Here is a 23,184-nt window from a genome sequence, read left to right on the forward strand (position 1 = left end):
CTAAGAAGGAAGAGAGCCTCAAAGGGCTGGGTACAGATTCTGCCTGCCACACTGTCTCCTGAGTACCATGTTGAAAGTATCCCTGGAACACCACTGGGAATGTGCATCTCTTACAAAGAAAGAGTGATTAAGTCTGTGTAGGTTAGTTCACAATACTAGAGTTGCATGTGTGTGGGTCCTCCTACCACAAGTCCTCACCTCAGCACTGTTGAGTTTGATCCTCAGGCTCCCTAGTCCTTATGCCTGAGCATATGACCCTTTAACACCAGGCCAAGTACCTGGTCCCATTAGGATTGGCCCCCAGCTTCTAAGTACTGAAGTGCTGAATAGCACTGAAGAAAATCCAATACTAATAATAATGAAATACTAATAATTATAAAAGTAGAATATCTGTGAAATAAGTAATAATACATAAAATGTAAATATGTGCCCTTGCATACACCTTAAATATATTTAAATCAAGTTGTATATATTATGTATTTAAAATATATTAAATAAATGTATAAGTAAATAAAATAAAAGTACATAAAATGGAGTATCTGAATTTTTCAATATATTCATAAGAGAACTAACAACAAAGTTTCACTAGCAAAGAAATACTACTCACAGCGTTTAACTTTTTTTTATTGGTAACCTATAAAGAATAAATTTAACTATTCAAAGTTATTTTGGAAAGAATCTGGATACTTTGGAAGTTTGTGTGTTGGGAAGGGGGTTGGACCACACTTGACAATGCTCAGGGTCTACTCCATGTGTTCCAGAGATCAAACTTAGATCGACCACCTGCAAGGTGACTTATCTATTGTACTATCTCTCTGATCCCTATTGTACGTATTTTAACACACTATTGACATATTGACACTATTGACATATTAATAACCTGTGCCTGTGATTTTAAACTCTTCTTTCCACCAAATTCTAGAAATCAGTAATTTCTAGAAGTATCCTGAAGTGATTCAATGATTCCTTTTTTTTTTTTTTTTAATGTGGGTCATACCAGTAGGTACTCAGGATTTACTACTGGCTGTTTTCAGGGATTACTTCTCGTGGACTTAGGGGAACCATATGCATTGCTAGGGATGGAAATCAAATTGGCCACATGCAAGGCAAGCATCTTACCTGCTGTACTATTTCTCTGGCACAAAGCACAGTTCATTTTGAGTTAATTTTAAATAAAGAGTGAAAAATGATAAAGGCTTTTAAGGAGGGAGACATGGAAGTCTATGAAGGAAATTGAGGCCTTCGTAATAGTTCCCATTTGAATCAAATATTTCCATTTGTACTTAATTATTTTCTGTTGGTCTTGTTTCCCCATCGCTTTTCATCTGGGGCTTGAATAGAATTTCAATAAATGGAAGACAGGAGAGCATAGCTGAGGCTGTCATCTAGGTTCAGCACTCAGGAAATACTTCTGGCAATATATAGGCAGTGCATATGGGATGCTGAGGATTGAATCCAGATTGGCTGTGTGCAAGGCAACTTCCCTACCTGCTGTACTATCACTCTAACCCCCAGAAGTTATAACTCTGAAAATTCTTGTAGTTGCTAAATGAGAAAAAAGGAAAAACATCACTTGGGAATTCAATGAGGATGAAGCAATAATAAAATTTAAAGCCAGACCTGTGTGATTGATTCCAGAGTCAAGTCTATCCCCAGTGTTCTGTGGAGCATGTCTGGCCAGATCTTGCTTCTGGAGCCCTCTATTTGGTCTAATTTCTATTGGGCTTCTAACCATTCTGCTCACAGGGCCCTTGTGACAAATTAGAGCAGAGGGAGGAACATATTGCTGTTAACCATTTATGCTGCTTGATATCAAAGATGCCTCATTTTATTAGCCAAATTGGCTTTGCAGCTTTCTTTAGAATATCCAATTAGATGGCAGATAATGTTGCCAAGATACAAAAGCAATCAGCTTAATTATTTGATGAGGAAGAGGCTTCCTTGAATTTCAAATACAGCAGTCAAGGCTGAGGGAAAGAAAAAAAAAACACATTCCTAAATTCCAGGGAGAATGCTAAAGTGGTTTCTGTAAAACTGGTGAGTGGTTTACTGATGGGATAAAATACTAAATTAAGAGGTTTCTGGGGGAAGTTTGGAGCTGTCTGGTTGCTAGCTCTATAGAATTGAGATAGAGACAATACTAGTTGGAAATAATAACTTTGGATAAGAACTGAGTACTGAAAGGAGGTAGTGATATGCATGATACTCCTTTAGTAACCATATTGCATATCACAATATCTAAAAGAAAAAAAAAGGAAGAAGAGGGAGGAGGAAGAGGAAGAAGAGAAAAAAGAAGAAGAAAAAGATAATGATGATGTCTGCCCAGGCTGAAGAGAGGGCAGGGGATTTGGGGGAGAAGCAAATTGAGGATATTAGTGGTAGGAAATGTGCACTGGTGAAGGAATAAGTATTGGACATTGTATTTGGACATTTCATGACTAAAACTCAATCATGAACAACTTTGTAATTGTAAAAATATTAAGAAAATCTATGGTGTTTAGGGTAAAAAATAATAAGCATAAAAACAAAGTGAAAAAGCTATTTTAATTATGCTATCATCGCAGTTGAGTTGTGCTCCCAAACTGGGCCATGACAAAAGGTGAGAGCTTCTTTTTTACAGAATAGCTTATAGGAGTAGGGACATTTATTGGCAGCTGGTGGGGGAGTACAGAAGCAGTAACTTTCAAGCAAGTTACTTTGCAACCAGGGTCTGGACTACCTCAAAGACATGATTACATTTGGAAAACATATCCAGGGTACTAAGATTTCAAAGCAAGACTAAGACCATGTCCACAACATCTTGAATGCACTCCATGCTTATGTCAGGTTGCCCAGATTCAGCTGCCCCTTGGAGTGTACCCATGAACACAGGTAACAGGGGCATACACTCTGTGTCTGCTGGGCTCTGACTCTCCAGGCCTGCAATGATGAGGAATGAATGTTGTAAGTGAAGGAATAGAGGCATCCCAGTCTGATGGACCTCCCAGGAGAGTCAACTTGACTCACCTGAACTGGCTGGAGCTTCTGCTGGGAACCACCTAAGGGTATTAACCTTAACAGCTTGCACCAGGGAGCCACAAGCAACCAGAGTCTTTTGCAGTAACTCCAGCCAATAGCCATGCTCCATGAGAAATCCAAATGTTTCTCAGCTATGGAACTAGAAGGCTGAGAACTTCCTGCCTAGCTGCTGAGAGATGGCTGTGACACAGATTGTTTTCCTTTTTGATGTTACCAGATCCTTTTACTACATCCACACCAGGGGGCTTGAGGACATCCAGGAGCCATGTGGCCCTATAATCTTTCTTTGAGATTGGTTTACTTTTCTGCTTTCAAAAAGTCAAATTACACTCTTCTCCTCTCTACCACTCACAAAGGAATGACATTCCTTTGGGGCTGGAACAATAAGACAGTGGGCATGGCACCCCACAATGTCCCCTAAGCAATGCTGGAAGTGATCCCTGAGTGCAGCATCATGAGTAAGCCCTGAGTACAGCCAGGCGTGGCTCCAAACAAACAACAAACAATCAACAAAAACTAAATAGGAAATTGTAACTCTGAAATCATGCAACAACTGAGTTCACATGCCTGAAAATTTCACTGCCTTATCCAGAGTCAAGACCATGATGTAGAGAAGTGACCAAACCATTAGGCTTAATGAAAACTAAAGAACTAAAGCTGCACTTTTTTTTTGTTTGTTTTTTGTTTTTTTGGGTTTGGGACCACAACTGGTGACATTCAGGAATTACTCTTGCCTATGCACTCAGAGATCACTACAAGCTTGGGGATCATATGAGACACTGGGGATCAAACCAAGGTCCGTCCAGGGTCAGCCGCGTGCAAGGCAAACACCCTATTGCTGCGCTATCGCTCCAGCCCCTAAAGCTTAACTTTTAAGTTTGGTTTAAGATGCAATCAGTTGGGGCCGGGCGGTGGCGCTAAAGGTAAGGTGCCTGCCTTGCCTGCGCTAGCCTTGGACGGACCGCGGTTCGATCCCCCGGTGTCCCATATGGTCCCCCAAGCCAGGAGCAACTTCTGAGCGCATAGCCAGGAGTAACCCCTGAGCGTCACCGGGTGTGGCCCAAAAAACAAAACAAAACAAAACAAAAAAAAGATGCAATCAGTTGAAGGTTCTCATGTTTATTCCATCTATCTCCCCCTTTCAGAAAGGACATCACTCAGTGCCCTCTTGAAAACCAACTGTCTTCTTCAAACAGGCAGAAGTACCCCCAATTGTATCAAAGACACTGCCAGTCTTGGGTTTCCACTACTACAGAGTATGAGGCATCTCCCCACTCTGGAAGCACAATATACATCCTACATTTTCTCCCTCACTGCTGTCACTCTCCCTTTAGCTGACATCAAGAAATGCCAAGAGCACAGGTGCACTGCACAGGCTTATAAATGCCTGCTCTCTGGGCTGAGGAGGAGGAAAGAAGGGCTGCAAGTAGTGACTCTTGGGATTATACTCAGATCCTCACATCCCCTCACAACACATTGGTTTGGTCAGCAAACAAAACCTGCCACAATGATACTCCAGCAGAAATGGGATCCCTCCCACTTTAGTGAAAGCATTAGGGGAGAAAGACATTGGTGTCTTCCAAAGACTAATGTTTTCACAAATGATCTCCCCTTCCGAAAGCCCATTCATATTCTAAATTAAAGTCCTTTAACATATGTCAAAGAAACATGGTGACTTCCACAGATTTGACATGCTAATGACAGTAAACAAGCATATAGTAAAGATTCAAAAAAATGCTGGGTGGAATGGGGCAATATTTTGCTTTTCTATACTTTGGGACTTCTATCACAGCAAACATGTGCTATTGTCACTGTCTGAAATAGACAACACTATTATGATAATGCTAAATCAGTGGGGACTATACATCTCAATGATAATACAGATTTAAATAGGGACATGAGCATTTGAATAAAAATGCCAGAGTCTCTATGACACTGGATTCCTCTGTGATTCTTCCTTCAGTAGAAGGGAATCGTCAGGCAGATTTATCAAATACTGGCATCATCCACTCATGTAAGAAATCATTTTGCCATTTTCTGCTCTGGAAAAGTCCATATTTTCTCTTGAACATGTATCTCTTTTTTTCTCTTTCTCTTTTTAGGTTTTTGGGCTGACAGGGGTTACTCCTGGCTCTGCACTTGGGAATTACTCCTGGCAATTCTTTGGGGATCCTAAGGGATGCTGGGGAATGAATTCAGGGTGGGTGCATGCAAGGCAAGTACCCTACCCATTGTACTATTTTGACAGGCTCACCCTTCATATCTTCTAAGTAAAAATTTAAAACTAAGCTATTAAATTAAATTAATTTTTTTTTGTTTTTTGGGGGCCACACCTGGCAGTGCTCAGGGGTTACTCCTGGCTCTACGCTCAGAAGTTGCTCCTTAAAAAAAAGAAGTCACTCCTGGCAGGCTCAGGGAACTATATAGGATGCCAGGGATCGAACTCAGGTCCATTCTAGGTCAGCTGTGTGCAAGGAAAATACCCTACCCCTGTGCTATCACTCTTGCTATTAAAACTTTTATGTTTTAAAAAGAAAATATATTTCCCCTGCACTTACCTTGCAGCTGCAGCCAGGAGATTTTTCGCGTTGGGGGCTCCTGGATCTACAGAGAGAGACTTAGCAGCCAACAACAGCTTGCTGGATGCCATGGAAATATTCTTGAGGTTCCCAATCACCTGGATCTGGTCTTCTTTCGTCTAAAAGGTCCAAAGCAGGTAGAGTGAGTCAGGACTGTACACTCCGTTGGAAGCCCTCAGAAATGAGGGAACAGCACTCAGAAATGAAACATGTTCTCCATGTAACTTGCATTTAGCCTAACAACTCTACAGATGCCTAGAGTATAGAGACTAACCAAGATCTGCCATTTCCCAAAAGAGATGACCAAAGTGAGGTGCATGTAAGGAAGAGAAATCCATCTGTATGCAGACCAGCCTCAAACAGAGCTGCTTGAGTAGTAGAGGCCATCAAAGACATTTCAGCGGCAGAGAAGTGAGAATGAGCAAGTGCCAGCATGCAGCAGTGCATGTCATAAGCCCAGCATTTTGCTCAGGAGCTCAAATCTCAGCCTGGCCTGAACCACCAGTTCTGAGCTGAAGTTTCTAGCCACCATCTCCAAGTTTCCTGACCTGAGGAAGAACTCCATCTCACTTGTCTGACTTCTGAGACATGAGAATCTGCAAATGAATGGGCAAAAATTGCCCTGCATTTATCTTCCAGGAGTTACAGGTTATGAGGGAAAAACAGTCCTGCAAGCTGAGGCCAGACAGGTTAGGCTCCCCCAAAGCTTATCTGCACATCTGCAGGAGGGAATGTTTAACCACCAGTGCTTACCACGAGCCAGTCTCTGCAAGTGGACCACAAATGCCCATGTTTTCCTATATGGGACCACATTCAGATGCAGAATTCCCTTTGCTACCACCCTCTTTCCTTCTTTAGACTCTCTCCAAAAAGCTGCTCAGAGGCTGAAAGCTACTGAAGGGTAGAAAGAAAAGCTACTTTCTTCCCCAAGAGCTGCATTCAAGCTGACAGCATCGCTGGGACTGCCTTTCCTATGAGGTCATGGAACTTCCAAGCCTGGGAGAAAGTTTCTCTGACCCCTGTCAATGGGCTCCCAACTCTGCTTGTCTCAATTAGCCTCCATGATGGGGCTAGTTTCTTAGCACAGAGCTGAGGGTCCCAGCCATCACACCCACCTGTGCTTGGCCAGCCATCTCAATACCAGCATCAAGGAATTCATCAAAATCATCACTGAACTTCCCAGAAGCCGCTGCCAGCTCTCCGCTCTGGCCCCGGGTAGCATGGACCACCTCCCCTGCGGACTGATTCAGATCAGCAGCTGCTTGGTTGAGCTCGCTTTGGGCTTCCTGGAAAGGCTTCGTGCTGGGTGGCAGCTGCAGGGAATAGAGAAGTGGGAAAGCTCCTTGCAGAGGAGTATAGGCAGGCTTGGGAAACACTAAAGTTTCACCTTCTGTACCTAAAAGCATATTGACTCTTGAATCCTAAACCCATTTCTGCCATACAACCCCAAGATCTACCTACTTATGGTGTGGTTCACAGTGGAGCTTGTTGACAAGTCCTCAACAGAGGATGATGAGGTCATGTATGCTCCAGATACACAGCCACAGTCTATTTGGCCCAGGGCCTACACTGCCAATTGGCAGTCAAGAGAACAGGCACTGGGCAAGGGGAAAAAATCCTACCCAGGAGAGGGCTCATAATACAAGGAAGAATAGCCCTCTCAAGCCAGAAACACATGGATCCCTCCTAGCCTGTTACCTTCTAGGCAGCCCTGGTAATAAAGCTATGGGTGTATCCTGCTATGGGTGTATTCCTGTTCTCCACTGTGATGACCCCCTGAAGACCAGAGCCACATGAGACCTCAAAAAATTCAACTGGAAATATTCATATGGTAGGAGAATGAGAAGAGTCATTGGTTGAGGAGCTAGATGACTATGGCTGCATCTAGGCCCCACCTGGGAGCTCTTGAACCATCCCTATCTGGCCCTGCTTACCGAGTCCACCAACAGCTTCTTGCTGGATTCCCCAATGCTCTTTAGGGCCACATCCACATCCTTCTGTCCAGGGAGGCAGTTTACACAGTTGTTGAGGGAATGTGAGACTGCTTTAGCCACCTGTGTCAAAAGCATGAGAGAAGGGCCATGAAGAAGTGCCAAGGGGTCTGGAGGGGAAACATGGTGCCAGAGTATACCTGATATTATTTCTACTCTAAATAAGACCCTCTAGGGCTACTGGCTGGGAGTCAAGCACCACTGCCCTTCTACCCAGGATGAACATGATGTCTAGGTAAAGGATCAGCCCCAGCAGGAAAGCACATTCCACTTGTTTCTCTAAGAGAACTAAGTCAGGTGCTTCAGCTCCAATATTCAATATTATGTCAGATGTGAAAGCAAAGATACTGAACACCAAGAGAAAAAGAAATAAATCCATCTGGTGAAGCCACGGAGGGCACCTAGGGAGAGTGATCCCTGGTATGCTTTGAATCACTTAGTGTGCTATGGATCACTGCGCATACTCTGGATATGTGTGTGTGTGTGTGTGTGTGTGTGTGTGTGTGTGTGTGTGTGTGTGTGTGTGTGTGACTGGAAAATTGCATGCTCTGGATTGCTGTGTGTGCTCTAGATCACTGTGCATGCTGAATTGCTATGTGTGTTCTGCTTACCTATGGATTCTATAAATTTCTATGCATCTCTGTACATACTGCCCTCAACCCTCATCCTGCCCTTCTCAGGGGCAGATGAACTACTTTGAGCTCTTGCAGACTCATGCAGAACTGCCCACACTCTTCCCTTGAAGTAGTTTCTCTGCTTGTACACCTCAGTATCTACAGTTGAAGTGCTAGGTCCAGGAAAGGGACTATTTTTTTTTTCATAGAAACTACCTCCTTCCTGGCTCTTCATTTTGCTAAATGGAATCTAGACATCTGGATTCACTCAGTAATCAAAGGTCTATCTAGAGAGGTGATGAAGAAACAGAGTGTAAAACTTGGAGCAACTGATATACATATTTCTACCTGACTTCCTAGGCTAGGAAGAGGATGAGGCTAGAGCATGAACCCAAGAAATATGATGTATTCTGTTACCTAAAGCTCTTGAGTGGGACTCTTATACAAGACTCCACACTCAATAGTTGTGAATAATCAGCTCTCACTAACATGAATGTAGGTTCCATAGAAAGACTTATGAAATGAAAAGTGGGAGCTGGTATGGCCAGTACTGGTAGGACCTTCCAAGTGGAAGATTCTAGAAATACTTTCTAAATGCCAGGACTCATACCAGGAAAGGGTGGTGATCTGACACCAGGCAAAACCCATAGGACTCACCTGAGCCAATCTCTGCTGACTCTCAGCATCACCTGGTGCAATTAGGGCCTGTTTGGCTTCCTGGATAAGCATGGCTGAGCCCTCCATCACATCTCGAGCCGAATCAAGCATTGCGTGAGCAGCTGCTGGGTCACTTGTGGATGCAGCCACACCTCGAGCAGCCTGGGCCAGAGTTTTTAGCGCTTGAGCCGTCTCTCTAGCAGCTACCCCTGGGGTAAAAGTGCACCAAATTTCTTATTAGGTTCCATTTAAGAACTGGCTTTTATTTGAGAAAAGTCGCTAGCCCAGAGCCTTCTATAAAAGAAAAGAAACACATGAGTGTATGGCATTGGTGGGCTCCAATTATTTTTTTATAAATATAATAAAAAACTTCTAAAAAATACCCTGCACAACTGGATCTAAGTTGATTCAAGAGAGACTTGCAATAAATGCAATGTTGCAAGCTGTTTTCTCCATTGCTTCCCCATTTCCTTTGTCTCCATATTCCTAGACATAAAATACAAGTGCATTATGTATTCTGTACTTGCAGTACAGAAATGGAATTCTGGGATTGTAGAAGGTTGTTCAAATCCATTTTTCTTCATGATTTTTTTCTAACTGGTGGAGTAATTGACACACAAAAATGTCATGCTCAGGGACTCTTCATCTGGGCACACACCCAGGCATCAGCTATGTAGGTGGAGATAGCACATCCCAACACCTGTGCCCTTTCCCAGCCTCTCACCCCAAATCAATCACACTTGCCATGTCTACCAGCCTTAGATCAGGCTTCCCCATCCTTGAATTCCAGAGATGGGACCACACAGCGTAGATTCTCAACTATCTGATGTTTCTCCCCTTTCAAGTTGATGTGTATTCATTCCCTTCTTATTCCATCATGTAAATACATCAGCATTCACTCATGCTTAACGCTGTGGGTGGACATTTGAGTTGTTTTCTGTTTGGGATATTATGTATAAAACTAGAGTTCTTGTCTAGGCATGTATGTAGGCATATGGAATTGTTCTCTGGGCCAGGATGAAGCATCTGCAACCATTCATTCCTTAGGAGAGTTTTGGCCAACAATGTGCCACATTTACAATGGTGGCCTATAGAGGCCACAGCACATAGCCTAGATGGGCAGTTGTGTGCATCACTTTGGTTTGGGTGAGTACACACTCTAATAAAAGTTATCTAAGGGGCCGAAGAGATAGCACAGTGGTGTCTGCCTTGCAAGCAGCTGATCTAAAACCTAAGGTGGTTGGTTTAAATCCCGGTGGTCCCCTGTGCCTGCCAGGAGCTATTTCTGAGCAGATAGCCAGGAGTAACCCTTGAGCACCACTGGGTGTGCCCAAAAACCAAAAAATAAATAACTAAATAAATAAATAAAAGTTATCTAGGGATTCATTTTCCTTTAAGCAACATTCAACTGTATTCTATTTTAGAGGATAACTACAAAACCTCCAAAATGTTACTACCGTGATCCATGCCACAATCAAGTATAAGGAATCCAGATGATCTCCATCAGGGTCAACACTTGTTAATGCCAGAACTTCATCTCATCTAAGCCAGCATGTAATTGCTTCTCACCACAGTTCACTTCCCTTATCTTGATGCATAATAACACTGGGCACAGTGCCACACACCTGGGGCACACACTGTGCCTCTATGAAGTGCCTTGCTCAGCTTCCAGAAATGATGAGATCTGGAGACTTATGATGACTGTCAAGTAGCTTTTAAGAACTATAGTGCCACCTTGTGTGAAATAAATGGGGTCCTTCTCCTTGGCAGTTTGGGATAGAAATAGACCAAAAGAGTGGGAAGATTAGAGATCCCAGAGCACACAGAAGAAATATCTGAGAAACCTGGAACCACAGAAGAGCTGACTTCAAATCTCATAGCAAACTAGACCATTTTATTGCCAGGTCTAGAACTGAGGGTCATGGAGAGCTCACTCCCAGAAAGAGCATCACAGCTAGATCAGGGCTTACTTAATCTAGTGTCCCAACTCTCTGCACAGTCATTTGGGACAGCTGTGAGGAGATCTTGATGAAGCATAACACCCAGGTGAAAAAAAAACCCATGATAACCAATTTCCTCTTCTCCTGAAAGTCTGAGGTGATTTTTCTATAATTGTGAGTTGAACAGTCTCTGGACAGGGTTGGTGGTGGCTGGGATACTTGCTACCTCAGCTGAGGATACAGCACCAACAGAGGATCTCTCTTCCTTAAAACTGAGATCTATGTCAGGCTGAAGAGCAGGAGAAGCCCCAGGTCCACCAACCAGGTCGAATCTGCAGCATGACCTTCCCATTTGTTAACAGTGTACCCCATAGCTGGAACAAAGTTTAACAGTCTTATTAAGGCTGATTCCAGGCCAGCCAGTCCATTGCATACCACAAGTTCCTGGGAAGCATGTGTCAAATGAAGGATTTTTGTTTCTTATTTTTGGGCCACACCCGGTGATGCTCAGGGGTTACTCCTTGCAATGCTCCTGGAAATGTGCTCAGAAATTGCTCCTGGCTCAGGGGACCATATGGGACGCCGAGGATCGAACCCAGATCTATCCTGGGCAGCCATGAGCAAGGCAACCACCCTATGGCTGTGCTATCATTCCAGCCCCTCTAATGAAGGCATTTGAAAGTGTTTTTTGATGGGAGTGAAGCCCACAATTGAAAGCATAAAGGAAAAGAAAGTCAAGTGAAGTAGAGAAACAAGTAGAGGAAAACGGACTTTTCACATGAAGACAAGGTTTCTGGTGCATGGTTGAATGAGGTTATTTCTTAGAGAGTTCCAGAGGAGGAAGAAATTTTAGCCTCTCTGGTCTGGAGGATAAGTAACAGGGCCCGGACTACCACCTTTTTCCTTTGGGCTTTGCTTTCCCCTAACCATTAAAAAATTGCACCTCCCTTTTGTCTTCCAATTTATCTGTGAGCTCTTGAATCTATTTCCTTTTGAAGCAGTAAGGTTTTGGTGGGAAATAATATGTCACATATTCAGCGACAAATGTCATTTATGTGCAAAAAAAAATCATTTTGTGGAAATTGTTTTATAGACATGGTTATTTTTAAAAAGGCAATAACCAGAAGAGCTGAGTGCCAGATATCTAAATTTGCTTATCCCGTGTTTTCTGCTGAGGAGACATCAAAACGAGTAAGGTACTTCAAGGACCCTTTTTAAGGATTTATCTCTCTACATCAGGAGAGCCACATCATTCAAACAAGGCCATCAGGGGCCTGGGGGGAAACCAGTGGCATCCTTGGGCAGCTTGAGTTTATGACATATAGTTAGTGGTAAAATGAGATTCATCAGGGTGAGGTCTCCCAGAAAATGCCACAAAATCATCCCTTCAGTCAAGAGTGCTGAAACCCATGTGGGAAACATGATAGAAAATCACTATTGCAAAAACCACTTTGCAGAAGGCACAAATTACTGCCACAGTTTGTACCTATCTGGGCCTTCAACTACAATTATAGAGTCATAAGAAAACACATCAGAGATGGAAGATAAGAGTCAAACTCTTGATCATAGTAGTCATTCTCCACCAGAATTCATGACAAGTGTGTGTGGCTAGCATTAGACTATACAGAAAACATACAAGGCAAACATCAATTGTGACAGGAACTTTTCATCTGTCCCAAAACACCTGATAAAGGGTTGTGTCTACTTAACTATTTGGAGCTAAGAAGAAACATATATATATATTTATATATAATATATATATAATTATATAGGTATAATTATAATAAAGATAATAATTATAGATATAATATAATTATATATAAAATATAATATAGATAATAATTATAATATAGATATATGATTACATATATAACATATATTTATATATATAAATATATATATATTTTGGTTACTTCTAGCTATGCACTTAGAAATTGCTCTTGGCTTGGTAGGCCATATGGGACACAGGGGATCGAACTGAGGTCCATCCTGGATCAGATGCATGAAAGGCAAACACCTTATTGCTGTGCTATCACTCAGACCCCAGAAGAAATATATTTTGAAGACTGTGTTGACCAAAGTTAGCAGTGAACATTGAATTTCTGAGTATTTCACACACTTCAAAGGCTGACAAGGGAGCCAAGACCCAGGGGTTGGAACATCTAGGCCAGGGGTCTCAAACTCAGTTTACCTGGAGGCCGCAGGAGGCAAAGTCGGGGTGAGGCAGGGCCGCATAAAGGATTTCGCTTACCAAATATTCGCAATAAAAAATCGCATTAAACATTTGCATACCCCGAACGGAACTGCTCGGGTATGCGAATGTTTAATGCGATTTTTTTCTTACTAATGCGATTTGTATTGCAATTATTCGGTAAGCAAATAATCGCAAATACTGCGATATTTGAAGGCCGGCCGCGGGCCACAAAATGTATGGAGGGCCGCAAAAGGCCTGCGGGCCGTGAGTTTGAGACCCCTGATCTAGGCATTCTCTCCATGTTTTTGATCTAGTCTGTAACTTTCCTGAAATTCCTCCAAGAGAACAGGGACCTTGGCTATTTCACAGCCTCATTCAGGTGACTTTAGGTACTGATTCAGCTCCTAGCTCCCTCCTGCTTCCTGTCTGGGACCCAACTTGATAGATAGGATATGGCTTCCTATGATTCCCCATAATTTCTTGCTTGAAATATATAAATTCCTCCAGATTACAGCTAATTAAGCCGTTGCTCATTTTAACCCACCTTTTAGCAAACAATCTACATCCACAGTTTCGGTCTTTATCTTTTTAGATATATTTACAATCTTTGTCTGCAGCCCAGATTTCTCTGCTGAAATCTTCAGTTAATTATCTAGCTGCCTACTGGGAATAGCCCACGGATGCTTCAAACATGGCAAGTTGAACCTTGAACCCCAAGTTGAACCTAGATCCCCTAATTGAATGTTAAACTCCGGGATCTGTGTGGCCACTATAATGATTCAGGACTCCTATTTTACTACCAAGGTCAAGAAGTGAGTGCTGTGCGTGCTCCTCTCATTCCCCTCAACCCCACCAATATCTAGGCAGCTCCCACAACTGCAAGGTTTTTGCTTCTAACTTTCCTCTCTATCCCCACTACAGACCACTTTCAGGTCTGATGAGTAAAATCACAGCAGCTTTTCTATTGTTCTACTACCCCTGACTTGACTTCCTCTTGACCCATGTGTAGGGAAAACCTGTCTATCAGCAATTGAAATTGTATCCACAGATGAAAACACTTCAGTATTTTAACGTGGTTGTACGTTAAAAATACTTTGATCTACTTTAGGATGCCCTTTAGTATCTGGCCTAACCTACCTTGCCAATAATTTTTGTTTTAGTGTTTAGATTACCCTAGTGGTGCTCATGGTTTACTCCTGGCTCTATGCTCAGAGGTCACTCCTGGGAGTGCTCAGGAAACCACATGTTGTGCTAGGAATTAAACCTGGATCAGCTATATGCAAGGCATGGTACTCTCCCTGTTGCACTATCTCCCACCTTTCAGGCTTATCTGTACTCTTCACTTCCTTGCTTTTCCAACTGCCCTTTCTTAGTCCATGTGCTTAGTTGTTATCTCTATCACCTTTGGGACTTTGTATCTGTTGCTTTCATCCTTCAGCCATGTTTTTAGTGCCTGCCAAAGCTAAATGGTGCTACTGCCAGGCTGTTTTCAGACACCCAATGGACAGTGTGTCATTCTGGATGTTATCAGTACCAGATGATGAAACTTGTAAAGCAGTTTTCTGGCTCTGCTGGAGAGGCATTGCATCATCAACACATTTTTCTGGCAAGATTTCAGATATGTGCAGAATTCCTCAAAACTTAAATTGAGCCTAGATCCTGTGCTTTGGAAAGATTGGATTCATGTGTGCTTTTCCTTTGAAGGCTAAACAAACTCTAAAATAATGCAAACCCTGATCAGGTGCAAATTCCACTCGGCAAATTTCTCAAACAACTCATTAGGAAAAAATTGTACATTCTTATTAATGCAAGTATTCAATTATTCTCTGTTAGAACACTTTTTTTTATCACATGATGCTCTTTTTATCTTTCAAAGTAACAAATATAATTTGTTTTTATTTCATTTTGGGACCACACCTGGTGATGCTCAGGGTTTATTTCTGGCTCTGTGCTCAGTGATCACTCCTGGTGGGTTCAGGCATATAGGATGCTGGGGATTGAAACTGGATTGGCCAAACAAACAATTTTCAGGTAATTTGAGGATTATTGTGTCACTTTGGTAGTAATTAGCAGATAAACAGATCAACCTCCCAATAGAGGAACTAGAAACATTGGAATGTAAATTGGTATAGTAATAATATAGAGATTCCTCAAAATTCAAAAATAGAAAAGTACATAGAGCTGAGTTATTCCACTTCTGATTTTGCCAAAGAACATGAAAAATTTAATTTGGAGAGGCACATTAACCCCATATTCATATTTCCAGTTACCAGAGATAAAAAGTACACCACAAGAGTCCATCAATAAACCGATAAAAACATGATCAATGGACACAGAGGAATACCACTAAGCTACAAAGATGAAATCCTGTCATTTGCAGCAATTTGAATGGATCTCAAAGGAATTAGGTTAAGTGAAATATATCAGAGAAAGACATACCATATGATTTTATTCAGTGATAGATGATAAAGAAACAAAAAATGAATTAGCCAAACAAGATAAAACAAATTTTTAGCAGCAAAGGGGGAAGTGAAGTAGGTAAATTAGGTCAAAGTGTCAATTATATGGTAAAAATGGAAACCAGACTTGTGGGGGTAAAAATAATGAAGTATATACAGATGTCAGTATTGATCTATATGAATCAATGTTACAACAATTTAAAAACATTGAACAAACATGAACTAAACGTGCCTGTTCGAATGTACTATAGAGATACTGAGGCACCAGGGACTCAGTAACCCCGAAGACCCTGAAGGAGCAAAGCATGATGGAGTGTTTGGTTACTAATCCTACCCTAATCAATAATTGTACTTTATGGAGTACATGAAATTTCCCTTAAGTCATTTCCAGATTTATAAACCATTGCCCAGAAGAAGCTAAGTAAAACTTCCTGTAATCCCACAAATTGAAAGATGGAAAAGTTACTATCCTATGTCCAATTAATAAAATGTTCCTAGAGGCACCTCAGTTATAGGATCAGAAGGACTAAAGATTATATCCTAACAGAAAACTGGAAAGAGGCCTCAACATTTCCAATCCATCTGGACTCTCTACCATCAGGATTATTCACCAATAACCAAACCACTTGCCAGAAACAAAACAGTACTCTATAGGAAATAAAACAGAATCGAGAGTCTTAAATATTCCCTATGTAGACAATATGATTTATATATATGTATATATACACACATATATATGAAAACCCTCAGGAATATCGGGAAAATCAAGATCTGAAATATAAAGAAGAAAAAACAGACAAAGAAAGTAGAACTGGGGCTAGAGCAATAGTATAGATGAGATGGTAGGGCAAATTGCCTTGCCCATGGCCAACCTGGGTTTGATCCCTGCTCCACATAGGGTTCTCTTTCTCCCTTCTCATACCCTAAATGGGGCAGGTTAGGTACATAGAAATTGATTTAGATACCAACTGAATGTTAAACCATGGAAAAAACTATGTGGAAGAATTATAATTAGATGATGAAATAGAGAAAAGAAAGCTCTAGAAACAATGCATTGTTATTATAAAACCGAAGACTGGGGGCACTTAAAACTGCAAACCAAAAGGGATGAAAAATAGAACAGAAAAACTGAAGAAAAAATAGTAAGCTGTAGACAGCTATAGACAGTTTGCTAGACAAAGAAAATATTGAGGTCAAAGTACAGAGAATAAAAATGACAGCACTATAGAAAAGAACACAGGAAACACATAAAATAGTGAATATATTAGCTGTTGTCATAACTGTGGCCTCAAAGAAGGGAGAAAAATGAGGCAGAAAAATATCTGAAGCTATACCTATTGAGCTTTTTTATTTTATTTTATTTTATTTTTTTTGGTTTTTGGGCCACACCTGGTAGTGCTCAGGGGTTACTCCTGGCTGTCTGCTCAGAAATAGCTCCTGGCAGGCACAGGGGACCATATGTGACACTGGGATTCGACCCAACCACCTTAGGTCCAGGATCGGCTGCTTGCAAGGCAAACACCGCTGTGCTATCTCTCTGGGCCCGATATTGAGCTTTTCTAAGCTAATATAAGATAACAAATCCCAGATTTTTTTTTTCTCTTTACTTTCCATTTTTTTTCTTGAGTTACACCTGGCTGTACAGAGTCCTGGCTCTGTGCTTAGGGATCACTACAGGCAGAGCTTGTGTGATGCTGGAGTTAAAACCCAGGTCAGTCTCTGTACTATCTCTCTGAGCCCAACAAATCCCATTTCCCAGAGATATGATACTACAGAGCAAGATACATACACAATAAGATTTCTGCAGACATGTTGAAAATTTAAAAATTAAACTATTTTAATTTGGGCTCAGAGAGATAGCACAGCGGCATTTGCCTTGCAAGCAGCTGATCCAGGACCAAAGGTGGTTGGTTGGGTCGAATCCCGGTGTCCCATATGGTCCCCCGTGCCTGCCACGAGCTATTTCTGAGCAGACAGCCAGGAGTAACCCCTGAGCAACGCCGGATGTGGCCCAAAAACCAAATATAAATATATTTTTAATTTAATTTTTAATTGAAATAAAATAAAAAAATTAAAAATAGAAGAGAAAAGCAAGACCACATTCTGTTTTTTTGGTTTTTTGTTTTTTTGTTTTTTTTTTTTGGGTCACACTTGGCTGCGCTCAGGGGTCCCTCCTGGCTCTGCGCTTAGAAATCGCTCCTGGCAGGCTCGGGAGACCATGCCGGGATTTGAACCATCGTCCTTTTGCATGCAAGGCAAACACCCTATTTCCATGCTATCTCTCCGGCCCCCACATTCTGTTTTTAAAGAGTTAAGTGAGCAGTGACTTCACAACAGAAATATAGATGCCAGTAGGCCATAAAATAGTTTCTCTAAATGTTGAAAGAAAAAATTCTATCAACCTAAATTTTATGAGTAAAACTAGTGAAAAAAAATGAAGGCTAAACAAAAGCATTTTTAGACAAATATAAACAAAAAGAAAATCACCATCAGACTTACCCAAAAGAAAATAATGAGCATAGTTTTTTAGTCAGAAAATAAATAAAACAGAAACTCAAGGAGGTGCAGGAAGAAGAGTAATGAACATGTAATGGTCCAATTATGATGATTCTAAATGAATATTGACTGAAAAAAGGCTGAATAGAAATAATATTCATTATATAAATTATATACACATATATGTACAGAGAAAGAGAATTAAGAGACAATGATTGCACCAATATATGAGTTGGGAGAAAGATAAATGGAGTTAAAGTGGCCCAAGATTGTTATAATATCCAGGAAGAGATACTCACAACTAACTTGTATCAGATGTAAAAATTCCAGAATAGCCAACAGATGTACAACTAACAAGATAATCACAGGAGAGAGAATTTCATGAATATATATCAAATGGAAAGAAGGCAGTAAAGGAGAGACAAAGAAACCTAAAGTATGTAGGACAAATGAAAAACAAAATCTAAAATGAGAGATAGATTCCTACAATGTCAGTGATTTTATTCCATGTAATGGTAACCAGAACAGGATGATAGAATTGTCACATTAGCAAACAATTCTTCCCAATGTAGAAGAATGCCTGCATGGCTTTCACAGTATACTCATTAAATCTAAGCATACAAAAAATAAAAGCAAGGGCAAGATTGATTGTGCCTGCTCTAACAAAAACAAATTTACCCCTGAAAAAAACTACCATATGGCACCGAAAGGAAAAAGCTCAACAAGCGGAGGAACAAATATATTCACAGATTAAAACACTTCATTGTGTAAACTTTTCAAGTATCCTCAAAGTGACTCAAGGTAACCCTAATTTGAAAAAAAAAAAGAGCAGGTTTTGAGCAGGACTCTGAAATGGATAAGTAGATTCTAGAACTTACGTGGAAATGTAAAGGCACAAAGAGAATCTAGAACAATGAAGTTGAAGGGCTTACACGACTCACGTAAAACATCACAAACCTACAATAACTTAGGAAGAATGGTCTTCAGGTAAGCATGGGCAATCAGATGAATGGAAAAGACAAGAGAGATCAAAAATTGTGTCAACGTATACAATGGCAAGGTAGCACTAAAGGGAAAGGATGCTGCTTAAGGAATGCTATTGGATTATATGGGCTCCACTTGGGAAAACAACTAACCTGCCAACATGTTTACACCTATGTCTAGTATGACTCAAGTCTGGAGTATTATAGTCCTAGAGATGGAAAGTTACATTTGAAGACAGCAGTGTAATACCCTCAAACCCTCCCAGCAGGGTAACACCCTTGCATACTCTCCCAGCAGCATGGCATAATAGCAGGAATGATTCTGTGGAAATAGCTGATGACTATCAAAACTAGATCCCTGCTAAATGGTCTCCTGCCTCAAAAAATATGGTGTCCTAGCAACACGAAAGCCTCAGGCTTTGGTGGTACAGTTCATCTTGATTTTTGGTGGCTTCTCTGTCCCTAGAGACTCTTAGACTTTGGCATCTTATTTTCTGTCATTTACTCTCATTCTCTGAACCTCTTTCTTTTGGTGGGGAGGTGCCAACTCTGAGGTACTCAGGGCTCACTTCTGATTCTGCATCCATAGAACAATCCTGGAGTTTCTCAGGGGACTACATGCATGGCAAGTGCTTTACCCACTGTATCATCTCTCTGGTCCTTAGTTTTGTTTTTATTCCTTTACTTAGTGGGCATTCAAGATGAATACACTGATTAAGTATCCAATCACCATTTTCTCACAATAAGTGATGCGAGGTGGTTTGGAATTGTGCATTTTAAGTCTGTATATTTTGCAAGAAGGCCAGTATTTGGGCATAAAAAAAAGTGCCTGTAAATTCAACTGTTGGAGAAAACCCCATCAGGTTCATTTTCAGATCAAAGTACCTCACTGCCAGTTCCACACCTCAGGGTGGTATGTACCTGCTACAGGGAAGATTATTCAACCGACTCACCTGTGTAGTGCTCATTGCCTTGAGCAGCACACGTCAGCAGCTGTGCCATCGAGGAGCCTACAGCCTTTGAAGTGCTTCCCAGGTCCTGTGCACACTTCTCCAACTAAAAAAAGAGTCACGATGAACAGCTTAGAAGAAAGTAACCTTTGGTGCAATCTGGGCATTTAAAGAAGGTTGCTCAATTCTAGAGTTTTAGCTGACACTTTCTCCCAAATATTAATGACACTGTGCAGTAGGGAAATGGAGGGGAAAGAAGCTAAATTCCAGAATAAACTATTCTGAGTCTATCTTTGTTCTATGCTCCTTCCCTCAGTGCTAGTGATGAGAGATTAGGAGGCACTAAATTTCTTGCAAGCCTTAGTGTCCTGAGGAGATGAGCATCTCTGGCTCTAAAAGAATTGATGTAGATACTCTACAAATGGTAGCAATTATTATTATGTCTCCAGAAGCTAATTTACAAAGTCTGCAACAAATCCTGAGTGAGAATTAGTTATGCCTTGGCAGGAAGTGGGCAGGCATCCAGCTGTCCCACCTTCCTGGCATGGGGGGCCATTAGCATCATTCAATTTGATCATTATCCTTTTCGGAGTTCTAACCAGAAGGAAATGCAATAGAGAAAGAGGTTTGAGTGGCAAATAAGATTATAAAAATGAGCAAAGAGCTTCTCATGAACAGCATTTCATCTTGTTTTGTAAACAAAATAAATAATTCAAAGAACAAAGTCAGCAAAGCCCTAAGGTACAGATAATTATTTGATTAGTAGGTGAGGACAACATTTTGGAAGAGAACCTTGGGGCACACTGAGAGAATGCAGAAAACTTCAGCAAACCACTAAATTTAACAGCCTGCAACATGCTTCCCAGGAGAGACAGTCACTTCAAACAAATGCTGAGCCTCTTTATAAATCTTTATAAATAGAATATATTGGTATATGATATACACATATTCATTCCTTGGGGAAAATAATATCTGTTTACTTGGCATTTCTCATCCTAAATGTCTAGTTACTTTAAATAAAGGCAGAATTCAAGTCCTGTGAGTTCTCAAGTTCCTGGAGTCCAGGAATTGGTAGAGAAATAGTGGGGTACAATGCTGTGCATCCATTATTGGACTAACTGCCATTGTTGGAGCATGTTAGAGAACTGAACATCTTTCCAAGTTTGAGTATTTACTTTTTTTTTTTTTTTTTAGGTTTTGGGTCACACCCGGCGGTGCTCAGGGGTTACTCCTGGCTGTCTGCTCAGAAATAGCTCCTGGCAGGCACAGGGGACCATATGGGACACCGGGATTCGAACCAACCACCTTTGGTCCTGGATCGGCTGCTTGCAAGGCAAACGCCGCTGTGCTATCTCTCCGGGCCCGAGTATTTACTTTTAAGTGTATTTACTATTACATGTACTTTAATATTTGGTATATCCTAACTTAATGAATATTTCATGAGTGATTCATATGTGCCATAGGTATATCTATGATAAATAGTATCTTTTTGATGCTTCTTTGTAGTATAATAGCTTCAGTTCATTTAAAGAGCAGAGGGAATTCAGAAATCACACTCAGGCCAGAGATATGGCTCAGAGGTAGAGTGCATGTCTCCCCTGAGTGAGGCCCTGGGTTCAATTCCAGCAAAAGAAAGGAGGAAAAGAAAGAAGAAGGGGGCCAAAGGAAGGAAAGAAGAAAAGATGCAAGGAAGGAAGGAAAGAAGGAAGGAAGAAAGAAGAAAGAAAGACAAAAAGAAAGAAAAGAAAGAGAACAAAATAAGGAAAGACTGATAAATAAAAAATGCTACAATAAAACAAATAAATCACTCTCAGTATGAGCCATAGATCAAGGACCTGGATTTCTGAGTTCTCTAGATCTGTATTCACACCTTTGTTCTGCCACTTGCTCAAAGACAAACGTGGACAGAAGAGTGATAACCTTTGAACCTCTGAACTTGGAGTTAACAAAATGAATGTAATAAAACTTGCTGAGTTGGGAAGATAGGGAAGCCTGACTGTATGGTATGTGCTTAATACGTGTAGGTAACTTGGGGGGATGTTTGGGAATGCAGAAAAGGAGTTATATACATATGAAAAAAATTAGAACATGTTAGCTAAGAAAACCTTGACAGAAAAACTTAATAGTATCGTCATAGATCAAGGGTAGACCTTTGGTGCTATCGTTCCATTTATAGTTGTGACTGTAATGTACTAAAGTGTTTGGCCATTGTTTTTCTCAATAACAATGTAGTAATAAAATGTTTTCTAAAAAACAATGACTGTAAAACTATTCCTTGTGTTCATAAGCTCACTGACACGCATCTCATGGATAAATAGCATCTGATAAGGATGCTTGTGATATCTGGTAATTCTAGAATAGCTAGAATTTAGCTCTAATTCCAATTTGTCCAGCTGAGCTAACATTGTTTTCAGAAAAGGCCACATGCTCACACAAGGAAAAGAGAAACAAGGTTTTACATCAAGCTGTTTGAAATAACAGGCACCCATACTCCCAATTCCATTCACCAACCCCAACTTCTAAAACAACTCCATAGAGTCACAAAGGCAAGGGCTGCTTTCTTACTGTCTCCCCTGGAAGTGGCTTCAGCTGACTCTCCACGGAGGCCATCTTAGCATCCTGCAGTTCACTCTTGAGGGTCTGCACTGTGCTCAGAGCAGAATCGATTTCCATGGGACCACAAGCTTCATGGGCCTGGCAAGAAAGTTAGGGATGTGTGAACACAACTTGCTCAGGGAAAGTGCCCTAGGTACTTTGCCAAGTAACGAATGCCTTTCTGGAAGTACCCAACAATTTTCCAACTATAGCAATAGGAAGCAAGGAAAAACATTTTTTCCTGCAATGCTTGATCCTTCCTCTATGCTCAGAACCTTGCTCCTTCCTCTCCTAAATAATCAACTACATGCATCTCACAACTGGATCGGCAAAGTCTACTGGAAGCTGTTTTTGTCTGAATGGCATTTGCCTCTCAGCATAGCTTCTTTACCTTGCCGGTCATGTTTGCTGGTCCATGGAGCAAGGACCTGTGCCCAGCTTGTGCCAATGAAGAGAAAGGAAATTGCTGGTGAGTGAGTGGACCTTTGCACAGAATCTGGGGGCATGTCTGGAACAATGCTGTGACTCTGTCCATAAATTTTTAGATTAGGAACCACTGTTCTCACCATATTAAAGACTAGAAATAATTTCTTTGCCTGAACAATTCTTTTTAAGAAAACTACTTCCTTCTCTTGATCACTTTAAATGACTGTGGTCTCCAAGCATTTTATTATGTATCCTTAATTCACATGTTAATGAATTAAATAG

General features: G+C 41.1%; 1 protein-coding gene across 2 annotated transcripts in view; it reads right to left on the reverse strand.

The window, feature by feature from the left end:
- Nucleotides 1-23,184, reverse strand: part of TLN2 (talin 2) — a 346,512-nt gene that overhangs the window by 76,791 nt on the left and 246,537 nt on the right. For both annotated transcript variants that reach the window (XM_049772980.1, XM_049772979.1), the window contains exons 26-31: nt 22,447-22,575; nt 19,885-19,987; nt 8,860-9,068; nt 7,532-7,651; nt 6,713-6,910; nt 5,577-5,716 (exon numbers count right to left, since the gene is read on the reverse strand). In XM_049772980.1, coding sequence (XP_049628937.1) covers nt 5,577-5,716; nt 6,713-6,910; nt 7,532-7,651; nt 8,860-9,068; nt 19,885-19,987; nt 22,447-22,575 — 899 coding nt within the window. The remainder of the gene's footprint in view (nt 1-5,576; nt 5,717-6,712; nt 6,911-7,531; nt 7,652-8,859; nt 9,069-19,884; nt 19,988-22,446; nt 22,576-23,184) is intronic.

The sequence above is a fragment of the Suncus etruscus genome, chromosome 5 (genome assembly GCF_024139225.1).
Source record: "Suncus etruscus isolate mSunEtr1 chromosome 5, mSunEtr1.pri.cur, whole genome shotgun sequence".
Classification (NCBI taxonomy): Eukaryota; Metazoa; Chordata; class Mammalia; order Eulipotyphla; family Soricidae; genus Suncus; species Suncus etruscus.